The 22,963-nt window shown below is 45.8% G+C and overlaps 2 protein-coding genes and 1 pseudogene across 2 annotated transcripts; 1 reads left to right on the top strand and 2 right to left on the bottom strand.

Annotated features, from left to right (window-relative positions):
- Window positions 1-4,931: 4,931 nt before the first annotated feature.
- Window positions 4,932-9,052, top strand: LOC146273190 (amphoterin-induced protein 1-like). The gene is made up of 2 exons (XM_084705326.1): window positions 4,932-5,138; window positions 5,674-9,052. The coding sequence occupies exon 2, from the start codon at window positions 5,783-5,785 to the stop codon at window positions 7,307-7,309; it is 1,527 nt and encodes a 508-aa protein (XP_084561452.1). The 5' UTR covers window positions 4,932-5,138; window positions 5,674-5,782; the 3' UTR covers window positions 7,310-9,052.
- A 1,108-nt stretch (window positions 9,053-10,160) lies between these two features.
- LOC146273189 (pepsin A-like) lies at window positions 10,161-13,330 on the bottom strand. The gene is made up of 9 exons (XM_084704883.1): window positions 13,275-13,330; window positions 12,764-12,911; window positions 12,528-12,645; window positions 12,303-12,421; window positions 11,776-11,972; window positions 11,531-11,647; window positions 11,169-11,313; window positions 10,964-11,062; window positions 10,161-10,754 (listed from the first exon to the last, which is right to left on the bottom strand). The coding sequence occupies exons 1-9, from the start codon at window positions 13,328-13,330 to the stop codon at window positions 10,623-10,625; spliced, it is 1,131 nt and encodes a 376-aa protein (XP_084561009.1). The 3' UTR covers window positions 10,161-10,622.
- Window positions 13,331-17,535: 4,205 nt separating this feature from the next.
- On the bottom strand, window positions 17,536-22,089 carry LOC146273188 (RNA-binding protein 15 pseudogene; annotated as a pseudogene).
- Window positions 22,090-22,963: the final 874 nt, after the last annotated feature.

The following is a 22,963-nucleotide window of genomic DNA, read 5'->3' as shown; positions in this document are numbered from 1 at the left end:
AGATGTTCTCTTCAGAAGACAGAAGGATAAGCTGGATCTCCACAACAAGACACAAGATAAAGGGAGATGCATGTTTCATTTCCCTGACAAAGGGAGTTTAACATTTCCCTGATGAATGCAGTTAGTATGGATCTTTCCCTGAATGACGGAAATAAGAGCCAGGCTCTTGTTGCAGTCCCTTGTATCAACTTTCAGAGAAGATTCCATTTGGTGTCTTTTTACAGAATATAATTATGATACTCCCTTGGGGAAAGGACAGAGAGTACTTATTTATAGTTACAGATAGGTGTGGTCGGTGCTTTTCCAGTGAAGTGATATCACACTGGAAAAATGTACTCCCACTCTTGCACATTCCTACTCTAGTAACTGACCTCTTAAGTTCTCATAGGGGTACTTTGACAACCTGGTTTACTAAACAAAAATACAAGCTTTAAGTCCTTAGCCATACTTCAGCTCCACAAAGAATAACCACCAATGCAGATGTCAACACAAAAGTAATTTATATTGAAATAAGATCAAAGACCAATTGAGGGCCACTTTCCTATCGTCTGTCCTAGGTAAGACTGTGCGTGGAGTTACCTGTGTTTGAGTTCTCCTTTCTTCTCAACCACATTCATTTGCTGTACTGCCATTCAATCTCCTTGGAATCAAAGCCAATGTAAAGCATGGGAAAAACGACTCCTCCGATGCCGTTCAATTAAGTCTTCCCACGCTTGGCCGTGTATGGCATGCTGGAGTGTCTGTAGACTGGCTGACAGTAGGGGTGTTCAGTTCTACCTGAACAAAACCCTTTCATTCTCTCGTTACTGTGTGCACGTGTGTGCTCATGTGTGGATGTACATTTGTGACATCAAAGGCAGTGTAAAACAAGCTGAGGCTCATTAAGTCACCTTGAAATGAGCAACCCGACCTCCACTTGATGTTGGCGGGTCAAGGCAGCAAGGAGGACGTTAGAAACCGCGGCGCACGCCCGGAAGTGATGACACTTTCAATTCAGCCTGTGTTTTAGTGACGAGTAAACACACATGTGCATGCCTTGTGATCTTGTTGTTACACAATCCAGCCGTCGAGGGTTCATACTGTACAGAACATGCACAAATAATATAAAGGATAGCCGTCAAACGTGGATTCACATTGCCAATCCCAAACCTAGTCCTGGTTGTGTCGTACTTGCAGTGGGGCAGAGCGGGCTGGACACAGATCCCATCTATGGCTGCAGTCTGCAGGCGACAGCCCAGGGTGATGGATCACCTTCCCCTCTCGGCTGTCGTCGCCCCACCAACGCTGCTCATCCATAATGTACCAGGCTGAATCGTAAATCTCCATGGCGCCACACCCCCACCACCCCCAGCCCTCCGCATGACGCCGAGACAGATCAACGGGCACCCCTGGCCGTCCTGAGATGTTGCTGGCAAAATGCCCCCCCCCCCCACCAGGATTACTGACTACTGTTGTGACACTGAGAGGTGTGTTGTGATACCTCTGGAGAGTGTGGGTCGGAAATCACATCCCTCACCAGGTACTCCACATGATCACCTGCCAATGGGACGCTATCGGTCTTGTTCTCGGTTCTACCGGTTAAAAATGCAACACGTGTTTAATAATAAAAAGGCGCTGCTGTGTAATCACAGAAGAGGGACTTAACTAACTGTTGAATGTGCAGGATGGTCCTGGCAGTAAATCAGAGGAGGAGCGTTCGATCCTCGAGTGGGCTCCTTTACGTTTAAACCCCGCTGTGACAGCAGGACTAGCTGAATCACGCTGCCGAGGAAGGGAGGACTGTGTTCTTGGCTCCACCCGGGCTGGCTGTCCCTTCCTCTGCTACAACCTCTGCTATTACTCCTCTGACAGTCAGAAGTAATTACTACCATTAGAGGCCTTCTTGGATCTTCCTGCAGCTCTGGGGAGGGAGGTGGGGGTGGGGGTGGGGGTGAGGGAGAGGGGGTGGGGGCACTGCAGCTGGGCAGTGCAGAGGAGGGGGGAGGGGAGGTTTGATCTCAGCTAACCTGTTATGTCAAATGAACACACGATACACCCTTGTCAAACATTTTCTTGTTGTTGTTGTAAAGGCTTCCTCCAAACTCCAGACAGGTTGGTTTAGTAAGATGAGGGACACATGCTGTAATTTGGTACAGAACAGAGGTCTGACCTTTTCCTTTTCAATTTGCAACATAATTAATGTAGCTCGCCCCTCACGTTCTCATAAAGCTGGGGGTTAACCTTGCTCTTGTGAAAAGGGAGCTGGGGCAAAATATCGTTCCAGCTGGTGCCTTAGGATCACAAAAATACACTCTGCCTTTGTGTCGGAAAAACCATATACGGAATGGAATTGTACAACAGGGAAACCTCTAGAATCATCTATCCAAAAACAAAGGGTGAGACTGGAGTCATAACTGAACAGGCGGTCTAAAAGATCCAGCTTGTTTGGGCACAGGTATAGAGAGAGGATAGGCAGTGGGGGGCTGGTGTTGTCTGGTTCTGGCACCTCCATGGTGGAGTTCAGTGAGAGGACGAGATCATGAATCAGACTGGGTGGCCTTGTGGGAGCTCATGCGCTGATCAATATGATTAATTAACACGCTTCAGACCTATTCACACCACTAAAAAGGTCCCACTGAAGGTTCTGAAATGTCTTCATCAACTCTACAGTCCACATGCTTGTCTGGCACTGTGTCCAAAGCAGACAACTCCTTCGTAACATCCATGAAGTGGTTGTAATTCAAAGCTATTGCCCTCATGAAATGTGGAGATCCGTTGTTCATCAATATCCTCAGCGCTTTCTGGTTCTTTATAGACTCAGTCAGTCCTGCACTGGTCCTTCTTCTCAAAACTGACAAAAATATGATAACATCTGCCCTTGGAGGGTCTGCTCAAAGCTGACAGGCTACATTTGATCTGTGAAAGTTTATGGGGGTCAATTTGACCTTCATTTAATTATCCTACTAGTATTATCCAGCCAGGTGACAGAAGGTGCTCTATATAAATACATGAATGTAAATTTGGTCATTAATTAGTCATTAACCACTTTATAACCACTTTCTTGGACGCAAGGTGAGACCTAAGAATTCATTTTGCGTCACCAGAGGAGCTGCTGTGAAGTGCCAGTGACCTGATCCCTGATCCTAACCCTGCGATGGTTACCTGTCACCCATGGTTACCTGTCACCCATGGTTACCTGTCACCAGTGACCTGATCCCTGATCCTAACCATGCGATGGTTACCTGTCACCCATGGTTACCTGTCACCCATGGTTACCTGTCACCCATGGTTACCTGTCACCAGCGACCTGTCCCTGATCCTAACCCTGCGATGGTTACCTGTCACCCATGGTTACCTGTCACCAGCGACCTGTCCCCTTCCATCACCAAGGACCAAACTCAACACAGGATGTCAATACCATCTTTCAATGGTTTATAAACCAACTAATCACCACTTCTTTGTCCCCCAGAAGATAGCCCCAAAACATTGCGAGTAGCCACAATATGAAGCACATATTGTGAACAACCAAAATAAGTGCCAAAGGGAAGAACCACAAGAGCATGTAGTTAAACAAGTTACAATTAAACAACATGAACCGCTATAAGTGCAAGCGTACCAGTGGAAAAACGAGCAACATTAAAAACAATATATCACAGAGAGTACAAAAATGTAACTCAGTTACCACTAATCACAAGAGCAACAAGTCTCTAAGCAAGAGTCATTGTGATCCTTGAGGAAACTAACAATCGGGTCAAACTGGATCATAACTGACTGCCAGAAATCAACAACACACAACGCACACACATCCACTCACACACACACTCACATATCCACATCCACATCCACACACACATGAACACACACACCTTTCGCTGTACTTTCTCTCTTGATGCCACAGCTGCAGCCACCTATCATTGACCTTGGCTTCCATGGAAACCAACTCCATAGCCATTCGTCACTGTACAAGCTCAAGTGACATATTTTGTGTTATGTGAGAACAGTCAGGTAAAACTCATCTCAAGAGACTTCCTCACAAGTACCTTATGACAAACCAGACAGCCTATGTAGCACACGAACTCAATGTCAGCGATGCCGTTTGTGGAAAATGTAATCTAAGAGTTGATTTCAACTACGTCCACCTCATTTACCACATGCTTTTCCTGTAGGTCTGTCAACACACACAGAGACGTGCACGTCCAATCCTTCTCCATTGTCTGCAGCTTGAATAGAAGAGGATATAGACCTGACCCAGCAGGCTCCCAGAGGGCTGCTGCACCACGAGGGTTTAGTTGATGATCACTGAGGACAGGCTGTCTTGTCTCCTGCTGCACACCAGAGATAAGCTAAACCCCCTTCAAGGACACCTTTTGTGCACGAAACATACAGTGAGGACGAACATTTTAATTGTCAAATTAACATTGGACCGAGGATACACAGTGACTCACAGTGCAATTTGTCATTTAGGTTCAGGACTCAAGCTTCATTTGTGCTCCCCAAAAGGACAGGGACAACTTGTCTCTGTTGAAGGTCATAATTGAGTTGAAATCATAAACAAAAGTGCCAGAGATTCATGACCATTACTCTACTAATACTTTTTCCAGTACCAATTTTACAGATCAAATACAAGTCATATTTCTGATTTACTGATTGGATGTCACACAGCTCCTCTTCTCAGCCTGTTCGGCTCATTATTGCAATGCGACACAGATGTTCACATTCTGTAGCTGCACAAAAGCCTGGCCGGCTGGACATTAGAATTATCTTAATCATGGCTACAATTTTATATACGTCTTTTTTCTAAGCAATGGGATGAAAGCATAGCACTGACTGAGTGAACTGAGAAAAAACACAGTTCCATTGACATGAGGGCATTGCCTATTGCGTCTGTAGCAGCGCACCTATGAGCGTCCTTCTTGCTTGATCCAGTCCGATTTTCCATTTGGCAAACAGACCACTGGATTTCTACGATACTGCACAGAGGGCTTGGCATCGCGGGACTGTTAACTGATCTAGTCTTAAAGATATCATAAGGATACGTGCAAATTATGGTTTTATTCAACTAAATATTTCTAACTTGAATTATTTCGGTTTCTGCGATGTTCAAGAAATTTACCTAGACCTTCGATTTATGTCTTGAGACGCAGACAACGGAACGGAAGGTAACAGAACACATGTGGATCAATTATTTTATGTAGCCAGAAAAATAGAAAATATAAGCTTGACATGGTCCTGTCTACAATTATGTGTTTGGCTGTATCCGAGCACCATTTAACGTAGCCAATGAATTGTGTTGGAGTTGTACACCCTAGTCATGAACTCAAACGGGTTTAAATGCACAGGGGGATTTGTAATGCTTGAAATTACTGTAAGAAGTGCACTGTAAGAACAGTACATTTAATGGAGTAAAAAATCATGAATTCATGTTAAGATCTACATGTAAACGTATAGAGTAAGTTTTAATCGGACCCTCAGTTCCCTGTCTTGTGGTGCAATGCACCCCTGTGCGCTGGGGCATTTATGTGCGCATGGCTAAATGTAGATGTATGCATGACAGTCTTGGCTTTGGCCCCATAGTCTATCCCTGACAGCCTGCATACATAGGACCTATGCACAGATGTTATGCCGTTTTTAAAGGCAACATTTCCTTTTACCCTCTGTTATTTGAAAATCTAACAACATGATTTCTCTTTACAGCTCCATGGGTAATTGATGATGTCTTTAAGCAGCTTCAAAGCAATTATGAAGACTAAAACTGAAGCTTAAAATCCTACCTCAAACCTCTTGCCCAGTGACTTAAACTGAGATGGTGAGTGGGCAATCCTGTTTTCCACCCTATGCCATGGATGCTCCAGTGTTGACCAGAGGGCTCTTTGCTCTGTTGATCCTGGCCTTTCAATTGCCACCTGAATCAACAGCCAGCTCCCTCAACTGCCACAAAACCTGCGTGTGCGCCAGCAACATTGTCAGCTGCTCCAGGATGAACCTGACCAGCGTTCCACTGGCCTTGCCCCGCTATGCCGCGGTGTTAGACCTCAGCTTCAACAACATTAGCCACCTGAGAGCCGAGTGGACCCCCATCAGGCTTAGCCGGCTGCACAGCCTCCTGCTCAGCCACAACGGGCTCGTTTTCCTCTCGTCCGAGGCCTTCCACCACGTCACCAAGCTGCGCCACCTGGACCTGTCCTCTAACGGCCTACGGATACTGGAGGAGTTCATCTTCGAACCCCTGGAAAGGCTGGAGGTGCTGCTGCTCTACAACAACCACATCTCCCAGATAGACCGCTCGGCCTTTGTGGGCCTCATGAGTCTGCAGAAGCTCTACTTGAGTCGGAACCAGATCCAGCGCTTCCCCCTGGAGCTGGTAAAGGAGAAGAGTCGCCTGGAGGCCCTCACCCTGCTGGACGTGTCCTCGAACAAGATCAAAGTTCTGTCCATCCAAGAGCTGCAGGTGCTGCCTGCCTGGATTAAGAATAACCTGTACTTCCATAACAACTCACTGCCTTGCAGCTGTGAGATGTACACCATGGTGGCGCTCTGGAACCTCCGCGAGTTCAGCTCTGTCGTTGACTACAGGGATGAACACATCTGTTTACTACCAGGCAAGGAGAAGTCGGCCATCTTGGATCTGAACAAGCAGCACCTAAACTGTAGCGCAGTAAAGATCATGGATCAGATCACTTACCTGGAGCAGTATGTGGTGTTGGATTGCGACACCAAACAGAAAGACATGCAGAAGAGTTGGGACCTACCAAAGAATGCTGAAGTGTCCTTTGAGAACCAAAGCGCTGTGCTGCTTCCTGATGGCAATCTGCGGATCGGCCCCATCCAGGTGATGGACTCAGGGGTCTACACCTGTTACGCCGAGGGGGACTCCCAGAACGAGACCCTGTACGTGACAGTGATAGTGCACAACTACACCATGATCGCAGGTCTGGAGGGCATGAAGACAGCCTACACCACTCTGGCGGGCTGTCTGGCCAGTATCGTGATGGTGTTCATCTACCTCTACCTCACTCCCTGCAACTGTGTCTGCTGCCCCGGTCAGGGCCTGTCCAAGAGCGCCCCCGGGGACAGCCACTCCTCCACCGTCAGTGTGACCCCCGACAACCAGGAGGCGGGGCTAGATGGGGATGAGGGGGGTGCCAAGGTGCCTTTTAACCGGCACATGGCCTTTCTGGACCCCAAGCATCTGCTGGAGCAGAATGGAAGGCTCAACCCCATTGGGGAGGAGGAGGACGAGTGGCATGAGGACAGGAGAGAGGGAGAGAGGAGGAGGTCGGAGGCCGAATCCATAAGCTCCGTGTGCTCCGACACGCCGATGGTGGTGTGAGGAGACCTCGGGGCGATCCCCACCATCATAAACTTCAAAACACTCGGCCTTTTCCATCAAGTAAAGAATGACTGACAGACAGACTAAACAAATGACAGTCTCCATATGCATATCAGTTTAGTAAGTAGGTTTATTTTGAGGTAACTTTTACACTAACTGTCTTGCCACGAGGCTAACCAAATGAGGATCTGTTCTCTCCACCTTATGTAGCAATCTTTATGTTCAATGTCTTCAAACATGTCATGACTGTGCATTCAATATGTTGTTTTGTGTATGATGCAATTCAAGCCACAAATCCATAATCATCTATCGATTGATCGATGTAGATGGAATATACTGTATTTGAATCATAATATCGGAAATTACATTGCTCCTGTACTTGCTGCTAGTAATATTGAATCACTAAGCTAAAAATACCCTCTATCACTTAGTCACTTGTGTGAGGCTGGTGTGTTGGAATTCAAGTTTGATCTTGTGTGTGTGCCTGCAGCCGGATAGGCCCAGAAGGAGACCAATGAGTGTTGTAACTTGCTACAGAGTACTTCTAGGCATCATTTTACATTCCCAAAGCAAACAAACTAATGCCAGTGGCCAATCGTCTCATAAACACTGTTAGAAATAGTAGCTTGTGCTCATCCAGCTAATATCATAGCCTGTCACAGCTGCTGAACAGACTGAGATAACAGTCACACTCTTTGTCCTGTTGTTGTTCACTTGTTGCAGACTGTATATCAATATGGCTCACAGGCCACACAGGGTTTCACTCAAAGAAATGTCAATGCAAAGAGTAGACACAAGCTTTGGAAAATAGCTTGACATTATACCCACAATTAAACTTTGATTGAACCTAACTTAGTAAGTAGGTTCAAGGCTTTCAGGTTTCTAGTTTCAAGGATAATACTTACTCTGCAGCTATTAAGTAAACTGCATTAACTCCGAACTTGATGATGCAACTTGACTGACAGCTTGTCCACTTGAGCGTCTCTCTCTCAACCTGAAACCTGTTGCTATTGTAATAGAAGTACCAAACCACTCCCCTAGACAGGTTCTCTATTCTTACATGATGACGTACTTCCACACAGGGCATTAGCAACCATTGAACTGAATGGTTTAGCCAATAACAACAGAGTAATAATAATAATGATAATATATGCATACTTTAGACATTCTTTTTGCATTTCTGTACAGTATATACCCTCAGGGTCATATCTGAACATGTACAATATTACAGTAATACTATACTCCATACAGTAATGCTATCTATCAAGAGATTACAAGACATGTATGTGCTTGCGTACTAGGAGTTGTCAATTGTAGCCTGAATATATGATAAAGGAACCTACTATAACCCTTGATAGAATTTAGTTATGGATATAGACATTTATATAATACATTCATATTCTTCTTCTGGAACCACTGTGAAAGCTATTTTCTCTCCATTAAGATTGATCTTGTTAAATGACTTTTGTTTAAAGAGTAATGAGTATTGTACAGAACGTGTGTATCAGTCGTCATATCCCCCATATACACTTGATATTCAAAAACTGTTACAGTGTTATTTACTTTTATCTATGTAAAGTGTCTTTGTTGTAGCCATTACTACTGATGTCCAACCTTTATCTGTGCCTGTTCCTTTCATGTACTGATGTCACTGACAAATACCCTGTAAAACCTGTGTATGCTCAACACTGTTAATTTCCCAAATGTCTTGTAGATACAGTGTACCTGTGAAATAAAACTGAAACTGCTTACTCATGTAACAATACGGTGTTAACGCGAAGGTTACATGTCGTATCCTCTTGTTTATGCTCATGGTCATGACTCAAGTGCAGTGACAAAGACCCCAGTGAGATATCACTCATATCTAAGGTTAGCTTATTTGTGCTGATATCAGACTGCAGCAAATTTAACAGTACCCAGGCTCAATTAGCCTAATGGCTTTCACGGTGGTTACTTTGTGGTGAAACAGCGAAAAGGCCTCGACGCAGAGGCGGAAACGAGGCTTGCGCGGGGGAGGTAGGTTCATATTTATTGCACACAACCATCTGTTCACTTTCTGGAAACACCGTTTGATGTAGCTGGATGTATATTGGAGCGTTTGCCTCAGGTAACGTAGTGTCCTGAGGAGCTCCCCTGATACAGACAGAGAAGAAGCTCTTTCTCCCTCCATGTTCTTGACGGTTCACGTCAACAACATGTCCCACCGTAGCACAAAACTATAGCTCTAACTCTAGCCGTAATGTAGGTCCTGGTAGGAGAATCTGACGGGTAGGATAACATGTTAGGACACCTAGCTGTGTTTGTTGACTCACTGTCGGATTAAAGTGCACTATCTGAGTCAGCGGATGATGGGTATCCTGATTGTAAATAGATCAGTACGGGTCCTGCTTCTGGCTGCCAGAGAGCCCTCTTTCCAGTAAAAGAAGCTTCTCCTCTGGATGAATGACTCAAGAGAGGCCTCCAAGGGGACTGCTACAGCATCTGATTCAGTGATGCCAGGTGTCTCATGTTACACTGTTTGCAACACAACAACCTATGCAAAACTACTAAGCGCTTTCAGAGCACAAGTAGGCTTAGGGGTTGATGCCCTAGGGAAAATGCAAATTGGCAAACAAAGAAACACTCGAACGACTACTATGTGAACGAGTGATTACTCAATTCGAAGCGTACAGTATACGTTCAGTTGAATCATTGTCCTGGTATCATTGTGCATATGGCACATACATATGGTTATTAAGCCTCATGACCTTGAAAAAAACGTTTCATACATGCAAAGCAGATTTTATTTAAAGATATATCATGTACATCATGCAAGAGCAGTTCATATTTAGAATTGATCAAGAATGACCTGATTCCATATCCAATGACTGTACCCAGATGGCATGAAAGGTGGTGCGTGCCCACTGATGGAAAATGATTGGCAGGTGTCTGTCTGTTGACTGAATTCAAAAGAGGTGACTCATACACAGCCCCCACCCAGTCACATGACTCTCGTATTACTGACACCTAGTGGAGAACATTCTGAACACAGGTTACCACTGCAGCAGAAAGTTACACACACACACAAACAAAAAGAGGGTCCATGCCCAGCAGAATAATGGTGCACCATAAATTCGACCACCATTGCCATACCTCTGGAGTTACTCGAGACTCACACATCTAGTTAACGTAAACATTCATTTTTTTAAGCGTCAGAAGCACAAATGTATTGATTTACAGATTGATTTTAGACCAGCCTTTCTCAGATTCTTCCTGTCAGATGTAAACAGTAACGATTAACAGTAAAGGTGACTGGATGTGGTATCTGGGTGACTCATACGGCTGGGGCTAAGCCCACCAGGTTGTTGCTTATGTCAAAGACGGTGTAGAACTGTCTCATAAAGACTTCTCCCAGAGTCCATGGTCCTGGGGCCATCTCCAACCCAGTAGTGCAGCTGTCGCCTTTCTGAGGAGGAGGTAAAGGAAGAGGCAGGGTGTCATGAAATTCATGTTTCCATTCATATGAATAGCTTCAGACCTTATTTACCTGCTTAGATGTCTACCATGACATATGGTGTAAAGACCATGTGCCAGGTGCCTTTGATTGCATTTCTTCTGGGTTTTACTCGTTTTCTTTATTGACAGAATATTTCTTTGTCATTGGAAGGAACTCACATTGTAAACGTAGGCAGACGGAGGGAGGGAGAAGCTGTAGCCATTGATTTTGAAGACGATGTCAGGCATGACATCAATGTTCTCACAGCTCAGAATGACCTTTGAAGAAAGCAAACAACATTTACTACATTTGATGCATGTTGGAGCCATATTGAGTGATTCTAATGGTTACTGTGTCGGGAGCCTTAGACTCAGACACACTCACATTGCCATCCTGGTCAGTGTAGGCGCCAACCCAGCCGTTCAAGTTGCTGACGTCTTTGGCGGGCCCAACAATAAGGGCTGTGCCCGAATCCACCACAGCCTGGCAGCCCCCTGAACACGCCACCGTGTTCCCATTGACGGTGATGCTGCCACAAGCAAACAGGATTGCACATATTCAGTTCTTTTCCTGTTAAATCTTGAACGCAGACACAACCCAGTGTCTGAGGTGAAACAACCATTGTTGGCATTGACAAAACATGTGAGGATTCATTTAGACTGATAAGATTGATCTTGCAGGTGGTGTCTGAGACGGTAAATAATGATTCATGATTCAACAACTGATCATTAACCCCACCCCTATACCTGGTAACAGCAATCTGCCAGTAGCCAGTGGTTTGAAGGACAGGGATCCATTGGATGCCTCCGGTGAAGTAGATGGGGTCTATTCCTCCAAAGATGATCATACTGCCTTCCTCTGAGCTTGAGGGTCACAAAACACCAAACAAAATACACAATATTCATACTGAGGACAAAAGAGAGAGTCTCGTTTACACACACACACTCGCACGCACACACACACACAATCAGCTTTTTCATACAACCCTCACTTGCTCAGGTAGATTGAGAACATGTTCTGAGGGTTCTTGCCCTGGTCAAACATATTGGTGAGGAAGGTTCTGCCTGTCTCGACTGCTTGTTGTGGGTAGGCCAGGCCCATGATCCCATCCCACGGTACATACTCAAGGAAGGAATCCTCGTATGTACTCAGGCCAAACGCCTGGTTCTCCACATACAGGTCACCAAGCTGAGAGCAAACACACACAGCGCATGACATAGCCTTCTCAAGAAGTACGTTGTATGGCGTTGACTTCATTCTTCGTATTCATGCATGTACTAAGTAAAAATCATTTCCAGTTGTCAGTGTGATCTTTGAACTTGCGAAAAACCATTTCAGAATGACGAACACAACGGTGTACGTGACAAAGATTCATGCTTAGCCTCTGAATAAGAATATCAGGGGAGGTTCACTACTTGCACAGTCATGGACTAGCATGTTCCTGGGTGTAGCAAGCCAACTCACAATATCAAGGATTCTGAATAATTGGCATGATGGCAAAGATGAGTGTTTCCTCACCTGTATGGTGTCATATCCTTCCACCCCTGTCATGCTGCCAGTGTAATATTGGATGGAGAAAGACTGGCTGCTGGACTTGAAAGTGGAGGACGCGGAAGAGTTGAACTTGGCATGAGCATCTTGTGAAAGAGAGAGTGCCAAAAATCAATTGGTACAGCAGGTTGCTTTACCTAATCTGGAAAGTCCTAACATGCACCCTGTTGGTAGGTTCTATGCCACACTTACTGCAGGCTGGACTGCTGCAGTTGATGGAGGGCACCCACAAGTCAGATGACCCCGTGTCAAAGAGCACCTTGAAGGACTGATGAGGGGTACCAATGGAAATGACTCCGTAATACGTCAACTGTGTCGGGAGTTCAGAAACACCAAGACTATTGATCAATCATCTTGCACTTGTTCACCAGATATACTGTATTCTCAGCGAGATAATTAATCAAAAGATAATGAATCTTAGACTTCACCAGTGGGTCGTAAGTCATTGGCACGTTTGTGTTGGATGCCAATCTGGGGTTCAACCTGACTCTGGGTTGATACTTCCTCTTGTAATTCTCATGCAGGTCCTTCTCCTTCAGGAGTTTGCTGGCCATGTTGCTCTTGATTAGAGGAACCCTAAACCACACGATTAAAACACACATGCTTACATACAAAAGCCCATATGAAGAGAGGTTCAGAAGTCCATTTCAAACTTTAGTAAGGAAAGCAAAGTGACAAAGTGTGAAAATAACATAGAAATGTATTAAATACAAAACAGTATAGAGTCATTGAATAGATGCTGTGCATAGACACAATTAATAAAGGGTAATAAGTAAAACAGATCACTGTACTGGATAAACAGACCAACTTAAGAACCGGTGTATAATCATGTGAACGGATTTGGGGACTTACGTACACACACACACAAACACACAGACAAACATCCACACACAAACACACAGAGCTATTTAGTACAAAACTCTAGATGAAACAACTTACTTGATGAGGCACTCAGAAATAGCCACTAAGGCAAACAGCACAACAGCAGACTTCATCTTGTCTCATTATCTGCCCAACACAGGATCCACAAGTCCTTATATATGATTGCATACCTACTTCAACTCCTCCTTTAACAGCCTGAAATATTATTCATATAAAAACCCTTCACCTTAAGTACATCAGCCGCATAGTTTAGATAAGCAAAATAAAGAGCCCAGGAACTACTTCAAGTGATAACCTTTAAACCAAGGGTAACAAAAACTAGTTGTTTCATAATGTCAGGGTGCGTGTGAAGTAGGCTGGTCCAGAGTGGCCCTCAGAGAAGCAGATATGGACAGTAGTGAAGGAGCTCGACGTAGAACTGTCCTTGGGCAGGAAACACTACCCACACACTCACTCGTTTAGCAGGATCATGACCTGGGTCCAAGGTTTGGTCATTGGTGTGACTAAGCTGTGCAGTAGGCTAGACGTTTTGCTCCAATTATTTTTGCGACCTCATGAATTCAAATCAAATTCAATCTCAAAGGGAGTTTACATGTACCGTATAGATGTCAAAATCAGTCTGTGTCGGTGCTGCAGGCTACTCTGTACAATACTTCACACCAGACAATCCAGATACTATAGATGTCCATACTGTATTCTCTGTTTTCCCAAATAAATATGTTAATTATTATGACTATGTTTAGTTTAAGTAATGCAAAAATTGCAAGAACAGGTTTGCATTCAGGGTCCACGGCATATCGCAAACTTTGATGGTAGAAAGACAAAGGTAGAAACAGTATAATGCCTGCCTGCGTCAGCAGGCCTGTTTTGGAATTAGCAAATGTAAGTTACCCCTCCCTGCTTTGTGATACCAATGGGTTAAATAAATACATCTGATTCTGATAAGAAAAAGTACATAAACTCCGGCCAAAATTTGGAGTAGCTAATAGTTCTTTGTTCTCACAAGTCACACATAAGGTAATCCTAATGGAACCCTATGCAAAGCAAGACTTTGACACTTTTCTTCCCCCCAAGCACCATGTTGACCTTATTCAGTGTAAAACATATCTGGGTGTGTACCAATGGATACATGATGTTATCACTAGCTTCAAAGACCCCATTAATGAGAGAAACCACTTATATGTACTGGTAACTTGAAGATTAATACTTGAAAATAATGGTATCAGTCTGATGGAATATCTTACTGGGTTGATAACTCTGGATAAGAGCGTCTGCTAAATGACTAAATGTAAATGATAACCCACATGCATGAGATGTGACAATTAACAGCTATCTTCACAGTACTTTGGTAAGAAAAAAAATTGCACTAAAACTGTTACTTGACCAAAGTAAGGCATTGAATACCATGTTATTAATTCAGCTTATAAAGTCATGTTTATACTGACTAGAGTCTAGAGGATAAACACACTAGACAGTAAAGGCTCAGATTTGATTCAGATGCTAGTTTTCACTAACTAAATCTGATCAATTAGCTCAATACTTTGCACAAAAAAACACAAAACAGGATGAATAAATATATATTTTTAATAATGATACTACATAGCAGCACTGAAATTACATATTTTACTTGATCAAATATATATAACTGCAGACAGAAAGCATGAGTAATTCACCATAAATTCAGATCCAAGATTGAAAATACGTACTTACCAATATAGCCCCTTTGAGCAGGATATCTGATGAGTCATAAAACATCCTCACAACTACTTTGCACTGAATTATTGAAGATAGGTAATTCTACTCTAACTTCCTACAAATGGATGAAGTGGCCACGTACAGGCTGTAATGCACTGCACTCCAACTCCTCTTCTACACTGGCGAGATCATCGTGACTTGTTTCTGCAAGACAGGAGACATGAGTGATGCCACATTCCTGTGAAAACAACATGGAAATGAATCTGTGTTTTTCTGTTTTGTTTTTAACCACAGTGAAAGATGTGGAGAGGAATCTTGGTCCAGGCAGAGAGGCCCGGCTTCCATCCTGAGGAGACAGACACTGACCAGAGATGTTACACACTGCAGGCTTCCATCCCGAGGAGACACACTGACCAGAGATGTTACACACTGCAGGCCATGACATCCCACAAACATTTCAATTATGAATTGAAGATGATTAATGTATGTACACATTACAGTCTATTCTTTTCAACTGTCAAACTGAAGTGAGTTTGACGGTAGTACAGCATTAGCTCTTTTTTACCTGTGTATGTATTTTATTTATTTCTGTGAAGACTTATTTCCTGTCATCCGTCAGGCCTTGTCCTCCTACATCCCACACTGGTCTGTGCCAAGTCATCCCCTGCAACATCCATGCTGCAAAAATAAAGGCTGAAAAATCCATGTTTCCAGAACCCTACCCACTCATTACAGGCAGAACGCTCCATCTTAGCATCCTTTTAATATAAAATATTCAGCCAGATGGATTATGCCTTGCACTAGAGCCCAGGTCCCATGTTAATATGTAACTATTGAGTCCAGATCCCTTCTGTGCCATGACAGCTTGTGTCTGTCTGTGCCTTATTTCTCTGAGTATATTTAGCAATAAGATCGAGATGGACGTGTTTATTAAAATCCTGACACAACTACTCCATAAATCTCACCCACTTCCAGCTCTGACAGTGGACAGACTAAATGGTCCACCATATGTAGGAGCAGATTGAACATTTGAATCGTTCTTAATCACATAAATGGGTACAAAAAATAAGATTGGGAGACTGCCTTGAGTTACAATACTTACAATACAACGCCTATAGAGCCTTGGAGAACGTCTCTACATGAAAATGGATCCCTTAGGGAGGTCAGGTGCACTAATTCTAACTGTGCAACTGTTAGGCTCACAGAAGTACCTATCACAGAGCACCAATGCGTTTCCCTCATCTTGCCAGGATCCTCAATATAGAGAAAAGTTCTCCCTTACAGTGGATGTATTCGACAACTGTGAATTAGTAATGAACTGTGTATTGTTAGCCATCTCTTTAACTCTAGGCTTATTAAACAGCTGAGTAAACATAGGCCTAAATGGTGCGGTGTTAGATATTGGACACCTGTTCTAAAACTGCCACAAATGGGTTCAATATCAAGGTGTTTTTAAGGTTAGGCACCAAATGAGCAGATGTTCAGTCACCATTTCACATACGTACCCAGTCATGGTGTTGAGGCTGAGGTAGCCAGCAGACTTTACCTGAGATTTGAGTCAGTGAGGGGTGGGGGGGGGTCAAAGGGCAGCGGCAGGGGGGCCTCCCTGTTTGCACCCGTCACCCACAGGCACGGCCTTGGGAAACCTGGAGACGATGCCTAGGGCGGGGCACACAGTAGGCATGGCGGTCCGGGCGGCACTTGTGTTTCCTGACCAAAGTTTAGACTGGGAATCTGGAGCAGAGCTGGTCAGGCCCCGTGTGGAGTCAGGATCTCTCGCGGCCTCTTCACTTTGATCGCACGTTCACTTCAGAAAACATCTTTAAACGAATATATAATCACATCAAATCACGGATCCCTGCACAGGAAACACAAAAGGTTCTCTTTCTGGGCGGCTCCGTGGCGGTTTTGACTGGAAACAAGTACTCTTGGGTCGATCCCCTCTCGAACATGGCAACTAGCCCTAACACAGGACGAACAGCTTCACCCTGACTTCAAAGCAGGGTAAAAACGGGCCAAATACACAAACGAATGAATCACATAACTGCTCCTTGTTAACTTGCAATTGGTGTCGGCCCAATACCGTTTCGGTTGCACACATGGCTGGGAACAGGTGAGAGGACAGGCTGGGTGTATCCCGAGGAGGCTGTAGACAGCCACACAGCCCAGTTGAGGCAGTAACGCTGGGGGGAAACCAGCCCAGGCAGCTGGGGGAGGGGGGATGCCCAGGCAGCAGGGGGGGGGGGGGGGCTCAGCCCATGCGGCTGGGTCCCGGTGGCTCCAGAGGTCTCCGAGGAGGGGAGTCCCCTCTCCAAGGGGGACAACGCATATGAAGATTCAGGCAGAGAAACAGCCGGCCTATAAGAGGGCCACATTTTCAATACTAACAAATGGATCATTGGCCACTCTTCGGAGCGGGGCAGGGTGGGAGGTGGGGTTTCGGCGGACAAATGAAGAACAATGAAGAACAACAGATCTGAGAGGCTCCTTTGTTTTCACACTTCTCTTTCTTTCCTTTAAGGTCATAAAAAGTGCTCTGTTCTCAAACGGGCAGGGCCTTTGCGTTTTTAGGTACAAGAGACAACTCCTCGGCAACACAACAGAAAAGGTCACAACAGTCGTCTTCCAATGGCGGAAACATTTGTTTTTCCCACGATAGAGAAAATTTATTAATACCGAAACAAAAGCTAGGAAGTGCAAAAGCTGCACCTTGCGTGTTCTGACAGCTACTTCTGAGGCGCAAGTGCAATGATGGTTTTCCTTTTCTCTTTCTCTCCAGAAATCAGGTGTGTACACAGCACAAAAGCAAAATTTCCATTTTAAACATGGTAACTGGCATCACAAAGCATTAACACAACTTAGGAGCAGAGTTATTCTGACATGGGGCCAGTGCACCAAAGACCTCTGCTCCAGGGTGCCTGGGATCCAATAAGTATGTGTCGTTTCCCCAGAGTTCACTGGTGGTCTGGTGGTTCACCCCCTTCGGCCTTCCTTGGGCGTGTCCATGGCTACATACAGTCAACTTGTACAAGAGCAGGGACTTAACACAACAGATTCGTCTAAGCTGCATGCAATTGTTAATTTTGAATTTGAAGTAGACCCAGTAAAAAGCTATGGCACCAACAACAGAATGAATAGTGAAGTGTGTAGACACGGACTAGTTCACACACATTGGCTGTGAGATGAAACTGCGACACCATTATTATTACACCCATTGAAACACTTCAGCTAGCTATGGTTAACTTTACTTTTGTATGAGACTTTTAACCAAAACCTTCGTCCATTTTAGGGTTACTGAAAAAGGAACAAAAAAATGCTTTTTAAAAAACGATTTTTAAAGGCAGCCAACACTTGATTGTTCAGTAGACTACAGCACGTTCTTTAATCCCAGTATAAACTTCTCCTTCTGTCCTCACTGACCCACCCAAAGAGCTGTGTGACACAGCTCCACCTAGCTGTCTGAGGAGCACACTGCTCTCTGAACAAAGAGCCATGAACGGCAAAAGGGATTCATCGATTCACTGATCACATTTAGACGGTCTACAAACCCCTGTTTGGCTCATTATCTGATTTATAGATAATACATGTTTCCAAAGAAATGACATGTCTGGAAGAAAACACTGACCCTTACACAGAAAGTCAAAAGTTTTTGGGGGCTATTTTGTTATATTATCACAAGCAGACCACAATGTTACCAAGTTGTACATATGATTACAGGATCAAACGTGCCAATCACTCGAATTTTCTGGATTCTCATAAAAACGCAAGACAAAACATGAGTAAATCAAATGTGTTGTATATAGCACAGGACCTTTAAATCATGTTTAAGCCTGCAAAGATAATCAAAAGAGTTGAGTTCTGTAAGTGTTTTAACAGTCATGAACTACAGAGATAGAACATTAATTTCCAAATCATCTCTAAAAGGTCTGCATAAGTATTTCCAGAAGTGAACTCCCCAGAACCTTGTTGTTGGTGCCAAACCAAGACTGAATGCCCTACTGACTTGTCCAGAAAAATCTGCCAGTAGTTCATGTATAATATTATTATAAAAAAGAAAATGACTTTGAAACTTTTTTTCTTTCAAACAGGCAATATAACCAATGTATTTTGATTGACTCAAAACGGTTCACTTCCAACTGACTTCAGTTCCCCTTTAAATGTCACAGAGGGGGAATCTATCATACCCATACAAATCAAAAGTAGCCATTGGAGATTTCAAATGCTTTAGGTACTACTATCAAAGTCAGGATAAAATGCAGGCTATTTTTAATACTGGGAACATAAAAATTACCTAAGGCTTTTATATATTTATATGTATTATTAAATGACTATCTCAGTATATTCTGTCAATATGTTTTCCTTAGAATGATACAGATGGTGAAATACTTCCCCAGCTCTGATCTCTGGCTCAACAACCAGTGCCATAACACCGTGTGCATATCATACAGTGCTACAGATACATCACAAGCCATTATAAGTTGCACATCTTCTTTCCTAAGATGCTCCTCGGACTATGACCATGACCAGGTAGTCCTCCTCGGTTTTGGCAAAGGCTTTAGAGGAGGCATCCAAGAACTGCTGGGAGAACTCGCAGGGGGAAAGCGTGAAGGACTCCAGCGTGGTCCTTGTCGCGGCTGCCGCCCACGGGCAGGCTGATGACGCCGGCCGCCTGCTTCTGCTTCAGGTAGGAGACCAGGTTCTTCAGAGGCCTCTCTGTGGAGCTGCTGGCATCCTGGGGCCCCTCCTCAGAGCTGCCTGGCATGGCCAGGAGCACGGCGTAGCCGCCTGGGCTGGCGGCCTTGATGCGACGGGACACCTCGTCCAGCTTGGGCTGCTCCAGGCGCAGGCGCTGGGTGATCTTCAGCTGGGACACCGGGCCCCCCCTGGAGCCTTCCACCAGGAGCCCTGTGGCCACAGCCAGGTCCCCCTCCAGCAGGTGCATGAAGGTGGGGAAGCTGCTGTTCTTGAGCAGCAGCACGCCCTGCCAGGCCTGGCTCAGCTTCTGCCCCCCAGCCCCCTGCTTCGACTGCAGGCTGGACCTGGAGGACGGGTGCTCGGCGCGCTCCTCCCTTTTGGCTGGGCTCTTGCAGGAGTCGCCGGCCTTGCGCCTGCGCTCCCTCTCTGGCTCGGTGGGGCTGAGGGTCCGCAGTCGCTTCTCCGAAGGGCCACGCTCCAGGCTGCCACGGCGCTCCCTGGCGGGCGAGGGTCTGTCTGTGCGCGGTGGGCGCTCCAAGTCGCTGTGGCGCCCTCCGTCCCGACTGCTGCCGCCCGGACTGCGCTCCAACGAGGCTCCGTGGCGCCGCCGCAGCAGCTCGCTGCTCTCGGGCGAGCGCTCCAGGCGGCGCTTGCGTGCCTGGTCCCGCCCCTGCGGGTCCCGCTCTCGCTCCAGGGACCACGGCTCCCGCGGACGCCTTTCCAGATGATCCAAGGGCTCGAACGGTGGCCCTCTCACCCTCTCCCGGACCCCTGGCCCGGGCCACTCGGCAGTGGGGTACAGGTCCCTCTCTCTGAAGCGGAGCTGAGGTGGCGTTGTCCTCTCCCGCACCCTCAGGCCCTCTGGTCCAGGGCGGTGGAGGAAGGCCTCTGGGAGCAGTTCGTAGTGGGGCAGGGGGAGAGCTGGCAGGAACGGTTGCTGCTGCTGCTGCTGCTGTTGGTAGCGGTGCTCTGTATCGGCAAAGTCCACCCTGAGTCTCCTCTCAGGGCCGCCCAGGGGGAAGCCCCTCATGTGGGAGCAGGCAGCCTGGGCCGCGTCCAGGCTCTCATACTGAATGTACGCCCAGGCATCCCCTTTCCTGTAGTCTATAGTCCTGATAGTGCCAAAACGGTCAAACTCTCTGGCCAGGGCTGCCAGGGGGACCCATGGACCAAGACCCCCCACCCACAGTCTGGTGGTCGGAGTGGCTTTTCCATAACCAATCTTTATGGGGTTGTGGCAGACCACCTTCCCTGACATGGTCATCTTTGCACGGTGAGCCATATCCAGGTTCTCAAACTTAAGAAATCCATAGGTGCTGTTCTGACCACGCACGGGGCGCTTGATGTCTACCTCCGTGATCACCCCGAATCTGTCAAATGCCCTCCTTAGATCAGTGTCAGTCACAGTGATGTCAAGATTGCCAAGGAACAACGTCCTGTTAGCCCTCTGGTCATCCTCAGGAGATATAAGGTCCTCCTCCCGGAAAGCTGCACATTCAGGAATAAAGGGAGGCCGGGCTCTGGCGTCAAAGATCGAAAATTCTCTCTCCCTCTCTATGTCTCTGGCCAGCGGTGGTGGAGGAGGGAGACGACCTAGGGCTAGCTGCTGCAGTCTGTAGTCTCTATAGCCCAACCCTGTTGGTGAAATGGGTCTTTGAGGGTACAAATGTCTGTGCCCTGGCACTACTGCAAATGTGTCCTTTTCGACGGGGGAACGGCTCCGTCTCCGGTTCATGTACACAGCTTCAATTTTCAAAGGGCGGTCGTAGAGCACCAACTTGCCGCGTGCGTGCTTGGCCGCTTTGGCGTCATCGGGCCTTCTAAAATTCACAAACGCCACCCTTTCGTCGTTTACGCGGCTAATTTTTACACTAACGTCACCAAACTTCTTGAACTCGTGAAACAAGCCATCTTCTATTTGTTCGTCGTTCAACTGAGAGCCCAGTTCACTAATTCGCAGAGTCTTGTACTCACTTTCGGCGTTCGAGAGTGGCCGTTGTTCCCCGCGAGAATTAGCCCGGCTAGTGGGATCCAAAGCAAGGCCACCGTGGAGTTTGGCACTCGAGCCTGCGGTTGAGTTAGCGTAGCCGTGATGACTTGCAGTTCGACTTGAAACATGGCCGTCTAATTCCCGAATGTCTCTCTTTTCAGTCAATAAACTCCTTCTAGTTGAACCAACACTTTTGACAGAACCGTTCCCGTTGTTGTTGCCTGTCGCAGATAGGGCTCCCATTTTCTTACTTGTTGGGTGGCTTCCTCCTCCATCCGCAATACGAGAGCGCTTTTTCACGGGCGACCGCTCCTTGCCTTTCATCTTCAAAGTATCAGAAACAATAACTATGTAATTATCTATCCCTACGACTCACTGTACTTGTTCCTAACTTACCTAACTATGTATAAAACGTGGTTTTACTGTTCCTTTCGAGCAAGCGACTCGGCCGCCATCACGAAGCACTGCACTGGAAGTTCCGCCCTGTTCCAATCCAAGGAATGACGGAAAGAGACTCGCAAAATGAAAAGCGATTGGTTCCTCACTTGCCAGTCACCCTGTGTCGTAAAACTGATTCACCTATCTCAAGTCAGAGTATAGTTGCCAAAGTAGTTTGAAATGACAAAGGGCAACGTCTAATACCAAAAATTGGTTGTGTGGACATTTAAACGATAACGGACTGGTTCGTCTGAAGGAAAAAGGGAATACATTTGTAAAAAAAAAAAAAAATGATATTATAGAAATAAATAAAATGATAGCCTACTTGCATATCATATGCCTATAGGTTTGCGCACCGCTTGAAGAAACAAATTTAAAAACATCTGAGATAAAAGCAGGACAAAGCCTACCCCGTATGTTGACAAAACTGATAATATACACATGCATGCAATATTCATGCATGCAAATTTAAGTTTATAGGGTGTGTGTGTCTGTGTGTGTGAGAGAGAGAGAGAGAGAGAGAGAGAGAGAGAGAGAGAGAGAGAGAGAGAGAGAGAGAGAGAGAAAGAGAGAGAGACAGAGAGAGAGAGATGGGGGTCAAGATACACCACAGCTGATTAATGATGTCTGCTCCCCCTGACTGAGGCTGACCCATTTATTTCTGAGGTGTACTGAGGCAGAGCTGAGGTGTACTGAGGCAGAGCCCTGTCCTGATGCTTTGCTCACTGCCACTGGACTCATGCCAGAAACACATCTGAGTGATGAGGTAGAGAGGTTGGTGAGGAGAAACCCCATTCATACAGTCAGCGGGCCTCATTAGCAGTCCAGACAGATGTCTTTATCACAGGGGCAGGTGACCGTGACAAGTGAAAGCAGGACAGTCTGGGAAGCTCACCAACTGACCAACTGATGGTACAGGTACCATGTT

This window comes from Hypomesus nipponensis, chromosome 9 (assembly GCF_054491055.1).
Source record: "Hypomesus nipponensis isolate SF chromosome 9, ASM5449105v1, whole genome shotgun sequence".
Classification (NCBI taxonomy): Eukaryota; Metazoa; Chordata; class Actinopteri; order Osmeriformes; family Osmeridae; genus Hypomesus; species Hypomesus nipponensis.
The sequence above is the reverse complement of the archived record's forward strand: the minus strand, read 5'-3'. Positions and strand labels throughout refer to the sequence as shown.